Raw genomic sequence first — 19,736 nt, forward strand, 5'->3', positions numbered from 1 at the left:
TGGAAGGGCGATCCGGGCGATCATCATCTCCGACGTCTTCTCGGCCATCTTGGAAACCACTTGAACCACTCAAAAACTTGCGCACGTTTATAAACATTCATCGCCATAAACTTCTTTTAATAAAAGATAAGTTTCAGTAGCGGTTTTATCAAAGTTTTGATGTGAAATTTCACGACAATTCGTTGCTCTACTACGTTGTGTAGTATCATGTTTTTGGCAAAACGAAACTAACAACTCCTACACAAACGACGGTTCCGGTCAGACAGATTTTGTCTACAAACACGTGAGACGCTGCAATCGAAAGAGAAAGCTTTACGCTGCACAGCTGTCTCGGTCGTTAGGATTTGGCGCATGCATAGTTTTATCTGTAGCAGCATCAGTCTCGTTATTTAATAGCCACACCTCGTAATTAAGACGACAGCTGGACTCGAACCAGGGAAATTCCGAGCGGGAATCCAGTACACTAACCACTGAGCTGGACCTCTCCCTCTTTTTTGCCCCACAACCCCTCGTTCATTTACTACTTAGATGAATGAAAATCAATTGTGAAAGTTTCAGGCGTGTAATTTTAAAACGTCTAAAAGCTGTTATTAATTTCATTCTGTTGAAATTCTTAATCGATTGAATAGAAAGGAACGAAGAATGAAATAGTAAAGGGAAAAGAGGGATAAATGCACAAAAAAAAAAAAAAAAATATCTCCAGCAACGGATAGTGACGGTTCTTCTATCTCTTTCTCTGCTTCTATTTAATTAAATCTGTTCTTCCATCTTGATTTTCCGGTAGTAGTAATGTTGGCTGTACTGGAGACGTTGTAGTCTCCAGTTGTGGAGAAATCTTGCTTTTTACCGGTGTACTGTGTGTTTGTGTGTGTAGAGCAAAAGAGTGGATGGAAATTTGGAGGCGAATATGCTTTGGACGTAAGGATGGACCAGAAAAGGAGGCTTTGGAGGAACCCAAAACGGGGAGCGGGTGCACAGCCGGGAAAAGGGTTTTTCCAGGGATTTATGTTTATAAAACGTTTTCTTAATAACGTTGATAACGTCCTCTCCTTTCCCGCCTTGCTTTCAACTCTCTCTCTCTCTCTCTCTTTCCCTCTCTCTCTCTCTTTCCCTCTCTCTAAGCCCTCACTTCTCTCTACTTCCGTCTGTATGAAACATTATTAAAGAACAGCACCTCCTGTTACTAGTATTAGAATAAGACAAAAACTTTTGGCTTAAAGAACGTCGCCGCTTCGTATTTTAGTAGTCCCAGAGAATTGGTGTACACGAGTTTTTTTTTTTTTCTTTTTAAAATGAAGTACAAGAAGTTGGAGAACCAGTGCACCACTACTGGTCCAAGACCCGGTCCAGAGGATGAGAGAGGCTTAGCGGAAATATGCAGAACGGGCGAGGTGGTAACCTTTCACATAGGAAAAGGTAGAGGGTAGGGAAAAAAGCTGCCATGGATTTTGGTTGATGATGGAAAGATAATGGTAAATACCCGCTTTATACTTAGGCAGGGCTTCCGGTTTGCATTCCTTTTAGATAAATGGCGTGTTATGAAAATTTTCTTCTCCTTCTTCACTTTTTTTTTTTTTAAGTGTTTTCCATTTCTCTTACCTTGAGGGAAAATGCTCATAATGGAATTCATGTCAACAGTTTTTTTAAAAATTAAATTTACATCAATTTTGCTGAAGAAAATTATTAATTTTTCTCCTGAAAATTCGTCTCCTATCAATCTCATACTAGATAAGCAATTAGAATCTTGTCTAATTTTTTTCTGATTTCTAGTTATTCACCGGAAATATACCTTTTGTGGTAGGCGCCACGATAGCCGAGCGGTTAAGAGACGAGACCCGCAATGCTCAGATGTATTGTTGGTTTAGTGGGTTCGATTCCCCGGTGTCTAGGCCTTGGATTTTATTTAATGGTTAATATGAGAAATTTATAGTAAAGTATGTTTGCTAGTCGCCTCCGTCCACGACACATAATTTGTGATAGTTGAACGTAAAGCCCGTTTGAAAAAATAGTTTTTTGTACACCTTTTAAGAAAAAAACTAATTTATGTGAGGATCAAAGAATCTGGAACACTTAAAATCTGTGCAAAAAGCATAGCACATTATATTTCGATTGATTCTCACCAGGAGATTCGATTGTAACTTATCGATCAAAATTTCATATAGATTTTGCTCCAATGATGATTTTCTTGTCAAAATTTTTCTTATTACGATCTACAACGTTTTTTACTGAAACAGTATTTCTAGGGAAATTCGATTAAAAAGCTACCAATTTCCACATAAAGTCCAGTCATGTACTTTTACGTGTTGAAAGGAAAGTTAAGTTAATTGAAAATAATTAAGGTTAAATTGATTGGCAAAACTCGAGAGTTTTTAGGAAATCCTATAACCGGATGTACTACTTAAATGATTGGATTTTTCCTCTGTTTAATTTTCTGAGAAATGGTTTTCAACGATTTTATTTGAAACATTGAAAATGTTGATTGTTTTAATTTAAATAATTTCCCATTTAATGAAGAAAATTTGTTAATCTTTGATAAAAAAAAAAAAAACTGTGGCGGGACATGTGATAAGTATGGAAGTGGGTGCTTTTCACTGCAAGAGTCGAAAGAGTATGTTTTCATGGAGGAAATGATTATGAGTAGATTAGAGTATGTTTTCATATTAACCATTAAATAAAATCCAAGGCCTAGATACCGGGAATCGAACCCACTAACCAACAATACATCTTAGCATTGCGGGTCTAGTCTCTTAACCGCCTAACATACTTTACTATAAATTTCTCATATTAACCATTAAATAAAATCCAAGGCCTAAGACCGGTAATTGAACCCACTAAACCAACAATACATCTTAGCATTGCGGGTCTAGTCTCTTAACCGCCTAACATACTTTACTATAAATTTCTTATATTAACCATTAAATAAAATCCAAGGCCTAAGACCGGTATTCGAACCCACTAAACCAACAACACATCTTAGCATTGCGGGTCTAGTCTCTTACCTGCTCGGCTACCGTGGCGCCTACTGTTTAAATATGAATACAATTAAAAAAAAAAAAAATTCTTGGACATTAAGCAGCATTTTTACTAGTTGGGGCTCTTTCACTTTTTTAAAGGACTTTTTCTCGTACGATGCCTAAACTTCGTTTTTCTCTATACTTTGTATGTGTACTAATACGCAAGTAGATATTTAAATTATTTTCTAAGAACATTCATTTTTTGAGCACTTTGAGAATGAATGATTTAAATATGTTTGAAATTTTGGAGTTCCCAAAAAAATCTATCAGAGTTTTAATTTATTATTTTTATTTATTTATTTATATACACATACATAAGACAAAAAATTGTTAAATTTTTTGTTCTTTCTTGTATGTTTACCCTTTGTATTATTAGTTCTTTGTAGTTAGAGCGTTCTTACCTACTTGAAAAGAGGTAAAGATTCCTTACAATTACAATGCCACCCGGGCTTTTTGTACTTTTTACCACTAAAAGCTCTCTCTCTCTCTCTCTCTGTACGAGAAAAACTTTTAGAAAACATTGATCATGAGAAAATAGGAAGAAGAGAAAAGAGCTTTGACGGAAGAGGAGTTAGTGGGAGTAGATGAAAGTTTTTCAAGCTTTTTGTTGTTTGCTTACTTTCTCTTGCGGGCAGAGGAACTAATGTAGTTAACAAGAGTTTGAAGAATTTCGTTTTGTGGTTTTTTTCCTTCATCCCATTCTCATCGCTTCTTCGTTCTCCCAGTTCTTCGCTTTTTCTGTTTTGATGGAAACCGAAAACTTGTGAAATCTTTAAAACTTATTTTTCTAATGCAATAATAATTCACTCGATATCTTTCTCTTATTACGATTCTAAAAGTTCTAACTTTTTACATTTTTTGTTTTAAACTCTAAATTTTTAAAACATATACATATTTATTTTATTTTAACTTGAAGTACGACTTAAGCAGTAGGACTTGAGCAACCTTACCCTAATTTCATTTATTCTATTCAGAAAACAAGCAAAAAGATAGAGAAAGAACAAAAGAAGATGATTTAGCTAAGTCAGGCGGTGGCCAACAAGTCGATCGCGAGGCCAATTTTGGTCGAAAAGTCGAACGCTCGCCATGTCTGGGGGTGGAATTCCGGAGTACCATGGACCATGAAGCGATTGTAGAAGACAAAACTTTCTAGCAATAGTTTAATGCATTCTGGGAATTTGCCAGACACTTATAAATTGCAGTTGATAAAAAAATTAAATTGCATTTTAAGTTGGTAAAAATCTATCTTGAAAATGTGTCGGAAAATGAATTTTTTTGAGGTCCCGCATGTACGGGAATGCTGCTATCAAAAGTTGGGTCTGGAAATTTATTTTCTTCATGAGCCTATATCTCGAAAACTTAATAAGTGATTTAAAAAATTATTTATATTTTACCTATCTACCCATACCTCTCGCTGGAATGCACCTTATACTGAAATACAGTCTATAAACATAGTATGCATTTCACACCCCTTCTCAACCCCTAAGACTACTCCTATGACAACAAGTCGATCGCGACACAATTTTAAGATAAAAAGTAGATCTTATATACAGAAAAGTAGGGCCACCCCTGAGCTAAGTGATTAACGGAGAACCCATGTTCGAATCTCAGCTGATAGACAGAGTTTTTTTTGGGGGCTTTTTTTTGGCATTGGCTTCCGCTATACAGCCAGCATCGTCTAGGTGCTTATCACTAGAATATCACTCACTCTCCATTCTTACCTACAAATACATTCCCTTCACACATTCATCATTCTACTATATACTGATATTCACATAAACTACTGCTAATGGATGGAGCAGCACTCTGTGCTCCTGCCATCCTTATAGCTTAACCTAAATTAAAATCACGTAATCCTTCTTTAATCATTTTTCTTCCATTCATTCTAATCGGCTATAACTTTTGAATACACTCACATTTCATTGCTAGTACTGCTATAGATTTAAGCATACAGATGTTGGTGGAGAATATTATGTCTTCGTAGCGAAATGGTGCATCTAAATACCTGTATATGTCGTCAAACATTCGTTTCCTTTCTACTACATAACGTGGACATATCATTATTATATGTTTGAAATCCTCCTCCTCATTGCAATCTACGCAAAGAGGAGAGGACCTTTTGTTGATCCTGTGAAGATACGATCCGCACACAGCGTGGTTCGCTCTCAGCCTGCTTATTGTCATAACAACCCATTTACAAAGTTGTCTATAATGAATGAACACTGTCCAAAGACCAGCAGAGGCCTGGATACATAGAGTTTAGGAGACGCTTAAGATGGGACAAGGGATATATAATTTCCCCCCGTAAAATTGGGTAGAAAAATTACCAGCTTGAAGGAGAAAGAAAGTTATTAGAAGGATATGTTTCTTTTGTGGTCCTGTACCGGGAATGAAAGGATTTCGTGACAACAATCTGGAGTGAAGAGTGGAGTTTCAGCAGACGGTTTTTGCAGGAACCTAATTTTATGGTGTGGATTGATTCTAGTAAGCCGAGAAGAGTCTGTCGGAAGTCTCAGAAATTTGCTTTGTGCTCCTTTGGATGATGTTACTTACTGCCCGGTCCAGGAAGACAGGCGTAGAGCAACAGCGGCCAGTTGAGAAGGGAGTTAGTTCTGTACAGTTTATCGTCGAGTCCTACGGATAGAAAAGAATACCAAAATTGTCTGGTAGTTTCAGTTTAGTCAGAATTGATCTTGTCCTAAACGTGACTAGAGAAGGTCAAAGTTTGTTGGTCGAAAGTTAAGCCGAGATACTCGTATTTCGGATTTTGAATTAAATAGATTTACTAAATAAAAATTTATTTATTTTTTTTTTTTTTCACTTTATTTTTATATTTACAACTGCAACAATTGTTGCACCAAGTAAATCTGATCTTATTGGTTCAGTTCACTTGAAAAGTCATGGTTGGAGCAATCACCCACTGGCGAAACTCCTTCACAATGATTTAATCACAACAGATCTCTAGGCCATTTTCGCTTCAGTCGACGAGGAGGATTGTCTGGAAGGTTTAGAGAGGAGAGTTGTTGGACAAGAGGATTAGGATGGAGAGCTAGGAGGCTGTGAAATTTACGGTAGCGAGACTTTATTAGGTCAGTGACGAAAGGGATGTGAAGGTCGGTGTGTATTGTAAGGTTAGAAATGTAGTAAGGAGCATTCAGGATTTTCCGTAGGATTTTTGACTGTAGTGTCTGCAGGCGTTTGGAGTTAGAAGGTTTGGTTGAGCCCCACACTTCAGCTCCGTATGTCCATATGGGTCTTAACAGTGTTTTGTAAATTGTCAGTTTGTGGTTCAAGTCGAGTTTGGATCTGCGGTCAAGTAGTCTAGTAAGTAGCTTGTAGCGTCTGTTCACGTCTTGTCGTTTCAGTCGAGTATGTGGGTTCCAGGTGAGTCTCTTGTCAATGTACAGTCCTAAGTATCGTACTACGTCAGCTGGAGGAATCGTTACACCGTTCAGTAGAACTGGTGGACTTGCAGATTTTCGTAATGTAAAAGTAATGTGCACTGATTTTTGTTCATTAATTTTTATTTTCCATTTTCGGAACCAGGTTTCAAGAAGATTTAAATGGATTTGACTGTTCTGACTGGCTTGTATCGGATCGGAGTGGGAAGAAAGTATGGCAGTATCGTCAGCGAATGTTGAAACTATTGTATTTTGAGATAGAGGTAAGTCAGCAGTGTATATTAGAAAAAGAAAAGGGCCTAGAACGCTTCCTTGAGGGACTCCAGCTTTTATGCGTATAAAGGATGAGAGGGCCTGCCCTTGACGAACGCGGCAGTAGCGATCGGTTAAATAAGATTTTAAGATCAAGTAGTAGGTGAAAGGAAGATGATTTTTAAGTTTGTGCAGTAAGCCCGAGTGCCAGACTCGGTCAAAGGCCTGAGCCACATCGAGAAAGACACCCGAACAGTACTGTTTACGCTCCAAGGAAGAGGATATGGTATCTACCACACGGTGCAGCTGTTGAGTTGTTGAATGAAATGCGCGGAAACCAAATTGATGTTCAGGCAGCAATTCCTCTATTATAGGGATTAGACGCCTTAGCAGAAGCTTCTCCAGTATTTTCCCTAAAACAGGTAAAAGGCTTATTGGACGATAGAAGCTAGGTTGCTGTGAAGGTTTATTGGGTTTCAGTATCATTTTCATTATGGAGTATTTCCAGAGCATTGGAAAGTAAGTCGTTCGTAAAACTGCGTTGTAGATGTAAGTTAGAAAGAGAATACCACTTTTTGGTAAGTTGCGTAAAATGTTACTAGTTATGAGATCATAGCCAGGAGATTTTTTAGTCGGTAGTTGCTTAATAATGTACTTTACGTCTGAGGGATTAAAGGCTTTAGGAGGTAGAGTGAGTTGTAGGGGTGAGTCTAAGTCCTAAGTCTAAGTCTTCAATGTTGAGTTCGTGCAGCTGATCGTTCATGTCTGGATGTGGAATAAATACATTAGATAGGTGAGTGGCAAAGAGATTAGCTTTGTCTTGGTCTGTTTTCGCCCAGTTGGAGTTGTCATGCTGTAGAGGAGGAGAACAGTCTTTGTATGTCAGAATTTTGCGAGTACAGAACCAAAAAGATTTGTCTGATGTTGTTAAGGATGATGTGTATTGACTGTAAATGTCTGACTTAAGTTTGTACAGTTCCCGTTTGAGAAGTCTCGTTAGTTGATTTAGTCGTCTATGTTCGGATGGATATCGGGTCCGTTGCCATCTTGCTCTAGCTTTCCTTTTCTCTGTCAGTAAAGTCCTTAAGTTTAGAGGCAGTAATAAAAATAAATTAACAAAAATAATATGCATTGCATTAATTTATCAATTTTTTTGAATAGTTTATTGTCACAAACTATGGATTCGTCATAAGTTCGCCAAACCCTCGTTGTAATGATCTGCGTGGAGTACTTCACCAGTATAATTAATAACAACTTGGGATGATGATGATAATAGTAGATCTGTTTGGGGGGGTTAAGAATGGAGCGGATGATTGGATTGGAGCTACATTTGATGAGTTCATTGGCTTTTAATTACTTATCTAAGATTGCTCTCTATTCGAAATACTTCCTTCCGCTGTTTTATTAGATATTTTATTTCAATACTTGGAACGTACTGGAACGTACAAACTGTTCTTTTTTTCAGCCCCGATTATAGCATATGGCTTTCCTAGATGAAAGGCTTGCTAGTCTAAAAATATGAACATCATCATCACAATACTACGTATGTTCAAACATATGTGCTTTATGTTTGTACACATGCGCAAAGCATTTTATTGTGCTAGACACTTCTACTTTTATAGGAATTGTAATAAAAATTCTTATTTTTTAAATGTTTTATTCAATTTACCGAACTAAACAAACGATACAAACTTCTAGCCCTGACTACTTGAAAAAACGCTCAAAACTCTCACTACAGAACAAACGACGACTCTATACAGCTCTTCTCCACCACCATTATGGACTTACGGACTCGAACTTTACGGAACAGCTAAAAAAAAATCCAACATCAGTAGACACTGCAAACAACTCCAATCCAAAATACTCCGCCGCATAGTAGACGCTCCATTCTATGTTAGTAACCACACAATCCATACAGATCTCCAAATTCCACTCATCTCCGAACTTGCCAAAATTTCGATATAAAAATTTTACATCAAAAACTCTCATATCATCCCAGCCCTTTAGCAGCAAACTTATCTTCAACTATGCTACCCTCCAATCCTCCTCGAAGACGGCTGAGGCGCCATTGGCCCCGTGACCAACTGGGTGACTAATGGGTATACTGTATTGTAATGGGTTTTCACTAATTTCTTTCTAGTTCACCATTGTTATTTACCACGGCAACAGTTGTTGCAACAAGCAAATATGGTAAAAGAAAAAAGAAATAAAAGAAAATCATGAGTGGAGAAGGCACCCAGTGGTGTCACTCCAGTAACGTGCTTTGCTCTCACGATAAGAGAAGCTTCTCTTCAATCTCCTTAGAGGATTACCTGGTAATGTGGAGGAAGATAGGTGTTCTATGAGAGAGGGTTAGGATGAGCTGCTGTAGAGTGGAATGAAATTTAAAGAAACGCGTGTTAGCAAGATCCTGTAATGAAAGGGATTTTGAGGTCATTATGAATAGTGAGGTTAGATATACATAGAACGGAGCGTTTAGAAGTTTTCGAAGTACGTATTTTTGACTGTAATGCCTGGAGGCGTAGTGAATTGGAACGCTTAGTCGATCCCCATACTTCGATGGCCGTATGACCAAATAGGTCGCAGTAACAGTAGATATAAGAGTCTTTTGTTATGTAGGTAAAGTTTCGAACGTTTGTCAAGTATTTTGGCAAGAAGTTTTGTAGCGTTGGTTAGTTTCTTGTCTTTTCCTGTCTAGTCTGGGAGATTTCATGTGAACCGTTTGCTTCTAGTTACAGTCCAAGGGTAGCGTACTTTGTCCACAATTGGTACTGCGGTTGATTGGTAAATTCAAATAAATTTACCGGGATCAATTAGCGAGCAGCTACTGAATTTGAGTTGAATTTGGGCGATTTATTATGGTGTGCTCAAACGTTTGCTGAAAGTCAACAACTCGGGGGAATCGGTAAAATAAAAGTCCAGCGAGTGTTCACAGCAGTTAGGCTGTGCTACGATTGGACTGTGGTAATAGCTTTTCTTTTTTTCCTTTTCCCGTTTTTTTTTCTTTCTAAATTTATGTGGTGGGAGTAGCTTCTGTGGGGGTAATGGACGTTGGGTCCTTGCGGAGGCAGTGAGGAGTGAGATGCTGCAGAGATGGCCATCTCCCTAAATTGGACGATGAAACTGCCAATGAATGTTAAACTGGAAGAGCCTATCCCACTCTCCACTTACTCCAAGTAGCATCATTTCAGTTCATTTTTCTGTCTCTCTGTATCTCTGTTTGCCCCTCTTACATTTAACTTCTATTTCGTTCTCGTCATCTCTCTCTCTCCATCTAATTTATTCCATTTCTCCATTATTACCAATTGGTCTACATTTCTATGTCCTCCGCTTTGGGGAACATCTTCACTTGCTTGCAATTTCTTTTTTGCTTTCTTTGAGCACTAATGGACCTCTTTGAACCCATCATTATTCCTTTTTCTTCTTATTTCTTTTAAAGCTAATTTCACTTCTCTATTGACTCTTTCTCCAGTTCTGCGTCTTTTATTTCTTTCTTTTATTTTTCACTTGAAAATAATTATTGATTGAGAAAAGTATGAACATGTTACACAATACTATTTTTACAATTTCTCATTGCCCCACAGTAAGTATTATATTCGAGAAGATTTTCAATTTTTAATGTTTTAACCAGGAAATAAGTATAAGTTTTTGAGATATCTTGAGGTCCGGAAAAGAAAATGGCCGCTACAATCTACATTCCGCCGCTACATTCGATTGAGGACACTTCCGGATTCAAGGGGTGGGGATGGGCTTTCCGCTAAGGTGCCGCCGCTTTAGCGTATTGTTTGGAATTGGCAGCTAATAAAATATTAAAAAAAGGTCATCTTCAGGGGCTAATTTAAAATATACTGTTTTTTACATCATTCGAGGGTTGGTGGGTCTTCTGTCTTGTCTGTTCATGGACGCCGCGAGACGAGTAAAGCTAATATATGTTGTGGTACTGGGTTCGATTCCCCTGTTTTAGGCCTTGGATTTTATTTAATGGTTAATATGAGAAATTTATAGTCAAGTATGTTAGGCGGTTAAGAGACTAGGCCCGCAATGCTAAGATGTATTGTTGGTTTAGTTGGTTCGTTTCCCCCGGTCTAGGCTTTGGATTTTATTTAATGGTTAATATGAGAAATTTGTAGTAAAGTAGGTTAGGCGGTTAAGAGACTAGACCCGTAATGCTAAGATGTATTGTTGGTTTAGTGGGTTCGATTCCCCTATTTTAGGCTTTGGATTTTATTTAATGGTTAATATGAGAAATTTGTAGTAAAGTAGGTTAGGCGGTTAAGAGACTAGACCCGCAATGTTAAGATGTATTGTTGGTTTAGTGGGTTCGATTCCCCTGTTTTAGGCCTTTGATTTTATTTAATGGTTAATATGAGAAATTTATAGTAAAGTAGGTTAGGCGGTTAAGAGACTAGACCCGCAAAGCTAAGATGTATCGTTGGTTTAGTGGGTTCGATTCCCCTGTTTTAGGCCTTGGATTTTGTTTAATGGTTAGTAAAAGAAATTTACAGTAAAGTATGTTTGCTAGTCGCCTCCGTCCACGACACCTAATTGGTAGTTGGACGTTAAGCCTACCTGAAAAGAAACGCGATTACTTTATTTTACTTTTAGATCTGCCATTTGCCCATAAATTCTCTCCATACACTTTTTGTTATACTCTCTTCAAAGTAAATTATTAATGGTGACCGATTTAAAATCGAAACGGGTACAGCATACTTAGCTCTTCTTGACAATGCCCAATATTCTTAATTTTTCTTTTATTAAAACGTTGGTTTCTCGCGTCCAAATTTTTTATCCATAGAATTCCAATACAAGAGCGATCCTATAACCTCTACCTGCAACTAGCTTTAGCTGGTTTCTCACATCACTTACCTTGCGCTTATTAGCGCTAAGCTAGCTCGGGTAACTTCCTGTACTAACATTTTTACGAAGATAGAAGTATTAACAATAAATTTTGATTAAAATAGCTTTTAATTATTAATGAAATCTATAAGGTCGTATTCTGGGTAAAGAGTTACTAGATCACTTTCTAGGGAGCCTAGATGGAAGTGGAGAGTATAAGATTGGAAGTCCGCTAGTTGTTTACCTATGGGAGAACATCGTAGTTTAAGGTTTGGAGAAACAAAGAGCGATGGACGGTATAGACAGAGAGAGAGTGATATAGAGGAGGGGAAGAAGCTTAATGTTGATTAGTAGCTTAGCACTCCTCAACTCCTCCTCATCACTCCTAAACTCCCCCTCATCACTCCTCATAATCCCTATTGCTGGCAGTACTTCCTGTTTAAAGGGAAATTGGAAGTCAAGATGTTTTCCTTTGGGGAAATGATTTTCCTGCCCCGGTTTTCATCTCATTGGTGGTCGGTTATTGCTTCGGGATGATATTAACAGGGTTATATCCGAAGGATAATTTAAAATTAGATTACAACCACCTACCTACAAGGATAATATTGAATATTAAATTTTGGCCATGTCATAATGAAAAACAGGGATGGGTTTTTTTGGGGGGCTTTATATATTTTCTATCTCTTTTAGGTTATTTTTTAATTTTGAAAATTATTTCCTTTACTACAACGTTATCTTAAATCAAATTATTATATAGTGTGACACACTCAGTCCATGAACAGACAAGACATAAGGCCCATCAACCCTGTAATGTAAAAATATTACTTTGTAAACTAGCCCTGAAGATGACCCTAGTCCCTAGGTCGAAAGCTAGGCAGAATAAATGTATCACGACTTGAAATGGCAATTATTTTTTCATCCTATTGAAACTATGAATCAGTCAACAAAAATAATGAACAACAATTAATCTACTACTTATAGTGGAAACATTTTGTCGTAAACATTCGATTAAATAGGGGAACTTCTCGAACTGAGGGAATCGATAGATTCCTTCTATAAGTACTAAGAATTAAACATAACTCAAACCACGCACTGTTACTTTCTAATTATCACCCTTGGGATTTAAATATGAAGTAGAAAACTTATAAAGGGGTAATAGAGGAATGGTGGGGGGAATTGGGCAGAACGTTTGGTATCCCTGGGGTTGAAGAGAGCTCTTGTTTCACAACTCTTTTCCTCCTGCTCCAGGGATTGTTCACTACTTCCTGGTCTTGTCTTCTTCTTCTTCTTCTTCTCTTTTTGGTTTCTATTCATTGAGAGTCCCTAGGGAGATTTTCCATGTGTATATATATATATATATATGCTCTACTCTTTGGTTCAACAGTTACTTTTTAAAGTTTCTCTAAGATTGTTTGTTGGGCTTTTGAATGAACTTTTTATAGGACTCACTATCAAAACTTGAATATTGTCCTAGAAAGCTTTAGCATGAGAAGAATGAGGATATAGTCTCAGCTAGGACTGTTCTTTAAAGATGTGGTGGAGAGACGCCACGATAGCCGAGCGGTTAAAAGACTAGACCCGCAAAGATGTATTGTTGGTTTAGTGGGTTCGATTCCCACGGCCTAGACCTTGGATTTTATTTAATGGTTAATATGAGAAATTTATAGTAAAGTGTGTTTGGCGGTTAAGAGACTAAACCCGCAAAGCTAAGATGTATTGTTGGTTTAGTGGGTTCGATTCCCCCGGTCTATTCCTTGGATTTTATTTAATGGTTTAATATGAGAAATTTATAGTAAAGTATGTTAGGCGGTTAGGGACTAGAACCGCAATGCTAAGATGTACTGTTGATTTAGTGGGTTCGATTCCCGGTCTCTTGGTTTTGGTTTTTATTTAATCGTTATTGTGAGTTTATAGTAATGTGTTTGGCGGTTAAGAGACTACACCCGCAAAGCTAAGATGTATTGTTGGTTTAGTGGGTTCGATTCCAGCTCTAGGCTTTGGATTTTATTTAATATTTTATTATGAGAACGTTTTAATAAAGTATGTTTGTTAATCGCCTCCGTACACGACACCTAATTTTGGTAGTTGGACGTAAAAAACCTGCCTGATAAAATAGGCAATTGTCGACACAAAATGTCTTGAGGCAACCGGAGTTGAGAACCAGTGGGAGCCATCGGAATAGATAGGGAGATATAATATTGTATTTTCCCCTTTAATGTCAGCTGATTTTAAGTATTCCATTTTTTTGTAAATCAGTTTTTTCCCCCAAATCAAGGGAAGACAAGATGTTCTTTGGTTCTCCTTCTAAAAGAGCTCCCACTTGGCCAAATTGGTCTACCTCTCTTCGTGGGCACATATATCCGCGTGTCTTCTAACCCTAACGATATCTATTTGAGACCATCTCTTGAAAGACTTCTTTTTAACGAGCGCAAGTTATTACAGTTAGTTTAGACTTTATATTTAGCTTAAATAATCTTTCTAATTTATTGAGTCCTACTAACTATTACTGAAACAATAACTGAAGATTGAAGAATCATTCGAAGTGATAGTAAAACTAAATTTCTTTTTGTAAAAGAAACTACCATAATGTCATTTTCTTCGGGATGTAAGACATATTGCACGAATTGGATCTAGAATCTGGTCCTCCTTCATTTCCCTTTTTCTTTAAGACGTCACCCACTTTCTGATAAAGAAATCAGAGAGAAACGTTATCCTAGAGCCAGAAGCGTGAGGAAGAGCCACTTCCGTCTTTTCTGGGACACAAAAAAAAAAAACAAAAAAAATAGAGGACACATTTTCAAGAAGAGAACGAGATCCCGTGGGCTAGGGTGGGTGGTTGGATGGAGGTAATATGTTATTCCATGGGATAATGCCTCCACTTCTTGGAGCCGTGATTTATTTGGCCACTTTTCTGTCTTCTTGTTTGGGCTGGTTTGTGTGTTAGAGGTGGCAGCTGGCGGGGGAGAACAAGCTGGAGTAGAAGAAGTGTTGTCCGTCTTACTATATAGAGGTTGATGGGTTAGTTGAGGAGTTCTGGCATATCCAAAGACGTCGTTACTCAAATGTAAGTTCGTTTCTTTCTCTACATCTTCTTAGTGCTCCTCCTCCTCTCTCTCTCTCTCTCTCTCTCCCATTGAGGACGCTCTTTCCACTTAGTTTTCTTTTATCTTTCCTTTTATATAAATATATATATATATATATATATATATATATATATATATATATAAACCTCCGCTTCTAAGTAGGGTCTTCCTTTTAAAAATTCTCCCTTCTCCTAACTTCCCCATTGTAGTCGGGATATCTCTGTATTCCCGAACAGAGTACGCTAAGCTCTTTTGTGACCTTTCCAACCATTAAGTCATCTTTTACCTAGCTCACAAACTCCCACTAGCCCCCTCTCCCGCCAGTAAACTCCCTGCTTTTGCCCATCTCTCGTGGTTAGGATGATGGCCTTTAATAGCATTAACGTCATTTATTGATAAGTTAAACACAGCCTAAAAAAAAAAAAAAAAAATCTTGAATTTTTACTTCTACCTTCTGAGCAAAGGTCTTCTACTTATTTTCTTCATTCTTCCTTGAATCTCCTTTCTTCCTTTCCTAATGCCTTTTCTTTCTCTTCCAGTTACTTTCACTTTAATGTAAAGCTCTTTGCTTATCGTTGACAGTCAAAATGTCCATAATTACTGTCTCTCTACAATTCGGAACCTCCTTGGTTTCTTTAGCCGCCGTTGGGGTCGTTGATTTAGTAGTTATGAAGCGTGGAAGATCGCCAGTTCGAATCCCACGTGTAGCAACTTTTTTATTTGCCAGAAAAAAAAAAAATTGTTTACAGTAAAGTGCAAGCTTCCGCCCCCGTCAACGTCACCTAATCAAGTAGTTGGACGTTAAGCCCCGCCTACAAAAAACAAAAAATAGGCGATTTACTTTACTTTTACTGTTTCCTGCAGAGAAGGAAATCCTGCCAATTTATCAAATGGCTAGTTACTTTATAAAATTCTACAAATTGCCTAAAATGCTTATTATCTCCTTCACATAAAAAAGTTTTTGAGAAGTTAAGTTGTGAACGACAAAAGGTACAGAAATCCAGCAAGTGCCTAACATATTTCATTCATACTTCAGCTTATAATTTCAGCTTAGTTTTCTGTAACTCAACCATCCTGTATAGCCACGCCCTGAAGAAGACAATATATTTGTCGAAATGTTGGCAAAAAGACGAGTTGTTTTTTATTTGACCGATTCCTCGCCAATCTTGAATCCTTAGCTCATAATTTCAGTTTGGATTCAGAAACTTACGAAAAAGCTTGTATGCTTTATTCAAATTTTATATCATTTAAGTAATTTTACTACATTCAATTTTCTTGATATTGTTAATTTAATTAATATTGTTTATTAAATTAACAATATTAATAATTAATATTGCTTAGAATTATTAATGTCACACACTTATGCTGGCCATTTTCATATACAAAATATTTGTTCAGTAAAGCTTAGGACCCATTTAATTTAGATTGATTGTTATTAGAGGTATTTATCGCTAAATCTTTTTAAAAAAAAATCGTTAAATAAACAGCCCTAAGCAAATAAACACACAATATGGCGGTGAACATTGAATGTATAACCCACAATTTTCTTTTACATACTTCGCAAGAAAATACGTAAGATATTTTATTCAATAACTAAGCATTTGAATTAAATGCCATGCTTGCACATTCTTTCGGTAAATATGCGTAAATAAAGTGCAAAAAATTAAAAGTATAACCAAAAAATATAAGTTAGCGGAAACTAGTATACATATATCTATATTAAACGGTTTTTGTATTCCGCAAACCACAGTTTTTGTCTGCGGCTGCTATGTGTTTGGATTAGCTGGATTAGGGTTAGGGCAGCACTTTTTTGTTACGTTGGTAAGCTTTGCATAAAGTTCCGCCTTTTTAGAAAGGAGTTGTGAATAAGAACTTCCTTTATTGAATTTAATTTAAAGAAAAGAAAAAAAAAGAAAAGAAGACCTATTATGAATAATTTTCGGGTATTTGTATCATAAATAGTCTGCTCCAATGTGCCATGTAATTGTACGGTGACGCCACGGTAGCCGAGCGGTTAGGAGGCGAGACCTGCAAAGCTAATATGTATTGTGGTACTGGGTTCGATTCCCGGTCTTTAGGCCTTGGATTTTATTTAATGGTTAATAAAAGAAATTTACAGTAAAGTATGTTAGGCGGTTAAGAGACTAGACCCGCAATGCTAAGATGTATTGTTGGTTTAGTGGGTTCGATTCCCCCCGTCTAAGCCTTGGATTTTATTTAATGGTTAATAAAAGAAATTTACAGTAAAGTATGTTAGGCGGTTAAGAGACTAGACCCGCAATGCTGAGATGTATTGTTGGTTTAGTGGGTTCGATTCCCCCCGTCTAAGCCTTCGATTTTATTAATTGGTTAATAAAAGAAATTTACAGTAAAGTATGTTTGCTTAGTCGCCTCCGTCCACGACACCTAATTGGACATAAAACCCGCCTGAAAAAATATTTGTGACAAATTTAGATTGATTGTTATAAGAGGTATTTAAAACTAAATTTTTAAAAAATAGTTAAATATCAGCCCTTAGCAAATAAACACACAATATGGCGGTGAACATTAAAATTTAACCCACAATTTTCTTTTACTTACTTCGCTAGTAAATACGTTCAAAATCTTGTTACAATTTTGAATTTTTGAAGAATAATAGCTTGAAAGTATAAATCTCTTGAAAGACTTTAAAAAATCTTCTAATAAAACCCAATCACTTTTTTCTTTCTTTTTTTTTCGAATTCTCTTCGTGAAAATTTATTTTTTTTATGAGGGAATTGGTTAAAGTCCAGTATTCCTCAAAAAAGAAAAACCTTGCGTATTCTAGTGTGAGTAAATGTTCGCTACAGATCTTTGTAGTTGCCTCTTTCTTTTAAAAGAATGGTTCCTCTCAGCACTAAACTTAGACAAAAGATTAAACCAGATAATAATCATTCTATCCATGGCAAACATGTCAAATAGATATTCGTGTTGTTGTTGATGATGTGTTGCTTGCTGATGATGATGATGAGGTAGTTATTAGCAGTAGTAAGTTGGAGCAAGTTCTCATTGTGTAAAAGGGTCCATTTGCCTGCGGCAATGACTGTACATTCCTTTAGTGTGACGCCACCGGCATTCAGTTTGAGCGCCTAGCTTGGTTAGAGAGTTCTCTGTAGATCTCAGTGTCTGGGTGTGCGTGTGCAATCTCCACTGACACTAACACTAACTTTACTAACACAAAAACACCACCTCGCTGACCGACACAATGTGTGTTGTTCGCCATCACCAAACTCCCATATATATGTAAGTATATACATATCTTGACTTGCAAACACACGCTCACAACAATTCCATGTGTATGCGTTATGGTATGCACATTATGTGTGTTGGTGAGATGCGCGTTTGGGTGCGAAAAGAGAGAGAGGGTAGCCCGTTTGTTATACAATTGAATACGGTCGGACTGATATAATAATATAAACTGCACCTAGGCTTTTACACTATATTACACAGTTAACTCACAAACCTAGACTTTACAGCCAGTATCTCGTCGCATTACTATCTTGTCTGTCCGTTCATCTCATTTAAGTTATTCGTGAAAGTTATTTTTATTCTGATTTTGGTCAAATAAATTCTATTATTTACCTACTAAGGTTTTTATTAAATCCAATTTCATGCATATACGTACATACATGCGCCACGATAGCTGAGCGGTTAAGAGACTAGACCCGCAATGCTAAGATGTATTGTTGGTTTAGTGGGTTCGATTCCACGGTGTAGGTTTTGGATTTTATTTAATGGTTAATATGAGAAATTTATAGTAAAGTATGTTTGGCAGTTAAGAGACTAGACCCGCAATGCTAAGATGTATTGTTGGTTTAGTGGGTTCGATTCCACGGTGTAGGTTTTGGATTTTATTTAATGGTTAATATGAGAAATTTATAGTAAAGTATGTTTGGCAGTTAAGAGACTAGACCCGCAATGCTAAGATGTATTGTTGGTTTAGTGGGTTCGATTCCACGGTGTAGGTTTTGGATTTTATTTAATGGTTGATATGAGAAATTTACAGTAAAGTATGCTAGGCGGTTAGAGGCTAGACCCGCAATGCTAAGATGTATTGTTGGTTTAGTGGATTCGATTCCCCAGGTCTAGACCTTGGATTTTATTTAGTGGTTTATATGAGAAATTTACAGTAAAGTATGTTAGGCGGATAGAGGCTAGACCCGCAATGCTAAGATGTATTGTTGGTTTAGTGGATTCGATTCCCCTGGTATATGCCTTTTTTTAATGGTTAATATAAGAATTTATAGTAAGATAAAAGAGTATTTAGAACAATACTTCAAATGTAGCAGCTACAGTTTCATTCTAAATTCATAGCTATCTGGAATGTTAGGTTCGGCAATTTCTTCTATCTCCGGTGTCCTTAACTACCAACATTCTATCCATAGCTGAGATATCCTCACGTCTTCTTTGTACGTTAATTGATATTTTTACTGACGAACCTGAAATCCAATCTGGCAATCACCCTCAATAACGAAAACACTTCTTAGATTCATACTTATTAACTTATATAAATAAATTTCCCACAATAACCATTAAACAAAGTCCAAGGCCTATACACCGGGAATCGAACCCACTAAACCATCAATACATCTTAGCATTGCGGGTCTAGTCTCTTAACTGCTCGGCTATACTAGGGCGCCGGTATGTATTTGCATAAAATTGGGTTTTTAATTGGCTAAAGCTTTCTACAGATTGTAAGTTTTAGGAAAATAGCCTTGAGTAAGAGGGGTCGTACTTTCTAGCGTACAAAGAGAGTAGGGCCAATCCGAGTTTGGTAAATCAAAACCAATAAGCTGTTTTAAACTTAAAATACCTATTTCATCCTCGTTTTATAGGTTGCAGTTATAAACAACCATTTAATCTTCTTCCACTGCAAATCCATTCTTTCTTTTTTTGGATGAAACCTTGGTATTCTGGTGTTCTCTGCACCAGATTTTCTTATTTTAATACATTTTAGTGGATTGCCTTTTTTCCATTCAGAAACCAGAACTGCTAAATTAAGTGCAGCAGTTTGGTTGTCCCATATTTGTAAAAACGTTTACAGCTTTCTTTTAAGGGCTAAAATTGGTTGGGTATTGCCCGATCTTAGGGACTATCTTCTTATCCAATTTACATTTCTGGAACACCCCTCC

The 19,736-nt window shown here is 36.9% G+C and overlaps 1 protein-coding gene across 3 annotated transcripts in view; it reads left to right on the forward strand.

Annotated features, from left to right (window-relative positions):
- LOC141450051 (Krueppel-like factor 7) overlaps nt 1-19,736 on the forward strand; it is a 710,120-nt gene that overhangs the window by 427,097 nt on the left and 263,287 nt on the right. Inside the window, exon 1 of one of the 3 annotated variants that reach the window (XM_074120070.1) lies at nt 5,741-6,678. The exons of the other annotated variants lie outside the window; for them this stretch is intronic. Within the exon in view, the coding sequence (XP_073976171.1) occupies nt 6,649-6,678 (30 nt within the window). The 5' untranslated portion in view covers nt 5,741-6,648. Of the gene's footprint in view, nt 1-5,740; nt 6,679-19,736 lie in introns of those variants that run through there. 3 annotated transcript variants of the gene reach the window in all.

The sequence above is a fragment of the Rhodnius prolixus genome, unplaced genomic scaffold (assembly GCF_049639745.1).
Source record: "Rhodnius prolixus isolate KJV_2025 unplaced genomic scaffold, Rpr scaffold_2, whole genome shotgun sequence".
Lineage (NCBI taxonomy): Eukaryota > Metazoa > Arthropoda > Insecta > Hemiptera > Reduviidae > Rhodnius > Rhodnius prolixus.